The sequence below is a fragment of the Nothoprocta perdicaria genome, unplaced genomic scaffold (genome assembly GCF_003342845.1).
Source record: "Nothoprocta perdicaria isolate Ctin4 unplaced genomic scaffold, notPer1 scaffold_674, whole genome shotgun sequence".
NCBI lineage: Eukaryota > Metazoa > Chordata > Aves > Tinamiformes > Tinamidae > Nothoprocta > Nothoprocta perdicaria.
In genome coordinates this window covers 15,668-16,408 of record NW_020455948.1, presented here as the reverse complement: position 1 = coordinate 16,408, position 741 = coordinate 15,668, and the positions used below count along the sequence as shown (strand labels likewise).

The 741-nt window shown below is 76.5% G+C and overlaps 1 protein-coding gene across 1 annotated transcript in view; it reads left to right on the top strand.

Moving 5' to 3' along the window:
* The window catches only part of PATL1 (PAT1 homolog 1, processing body mRNA decay factor), a 7,713-nt gene extending 7,163 nt beyond the window's left edge, over window positions 1-550 (top strand). The window contains exons 17-18 of the mRNA XM_026050304.1: window positions 225-316; window positions 397-550. Of these exons, the coding sequence (XP_025906089.1) occupies window positions 225-316; window positions 397-550 (246 nt within the window). The remainder of the gene's footprint in view (window positions 1-224; window positions 317-396) is intronic.
* The last annotated feature ends 191 nt before the right edge of the window (window positions 551-741 follow it).

Here is a 741-nt window from a genome sequence, read left to right as displayed (position 1 = left end):
GCATCCTGCAGGGAAGGGAAGGGCAGAGGGCAGGGAGCGCAGCCCGAGCCTGGTGCCACCGTAAGGGCAGCCCTTAGGCTCCATCCTTAGCCCTAAGGGCAGCTCCTGCGCGCGGAGCAGCCCCGCGGAGGAGGAGGAGGAGGAGGGTGCAGCGCTCGGCACGGCCGCCCCGTGGGCGGCGGGCCGCTCCTCACGAGCCCCTCCTTGCCCCCGCGCCGCGGCAGTTCGGCCTGTCCCTGCTGTACCTGGTGCTGAGCCGCGGCGAGGAGCTGCAGAGCGCGGACGGCGCCGCGGAGCTGCTGCGGGACAACGCGTGGTGAGTGGCGGCCGCGCGGCGCCGCGCCGCAGCGTGCCGGGGCGGCGCGTGACGGCGGCTCCCCGCGCCCGCCCCGGCAGGACGGAGCTCGTGCTGCTGGCGACGCGGGAGCTGCTGCGCGCGCCGCCCGCCGCCGTGGCCAAGCCGCTCGCCGCCCCCGCCAACCTGCTCGCCCTCCTCTCCCGCTACGTGGACCCGCAGAAGCTCAACGCACTGCAGACGAAATTGCAGTAAGTGCCCGCGGCGAGCGCGGACGGCGCCGGCGCCGGCGCCGCGCCGTGACCGCCTCTCCCCGCCGCCAGCTTGGTGCATGGCATCCGGTAGGAGCCCCGGGCGCCGACGGAGCCCCACGTCTTTTGCACACTCGCCTCGTCTTCCCGCGCGCCCCCGGCCCCGGGAGCGCGGCCGCCGCCGGGGGGCTTTTA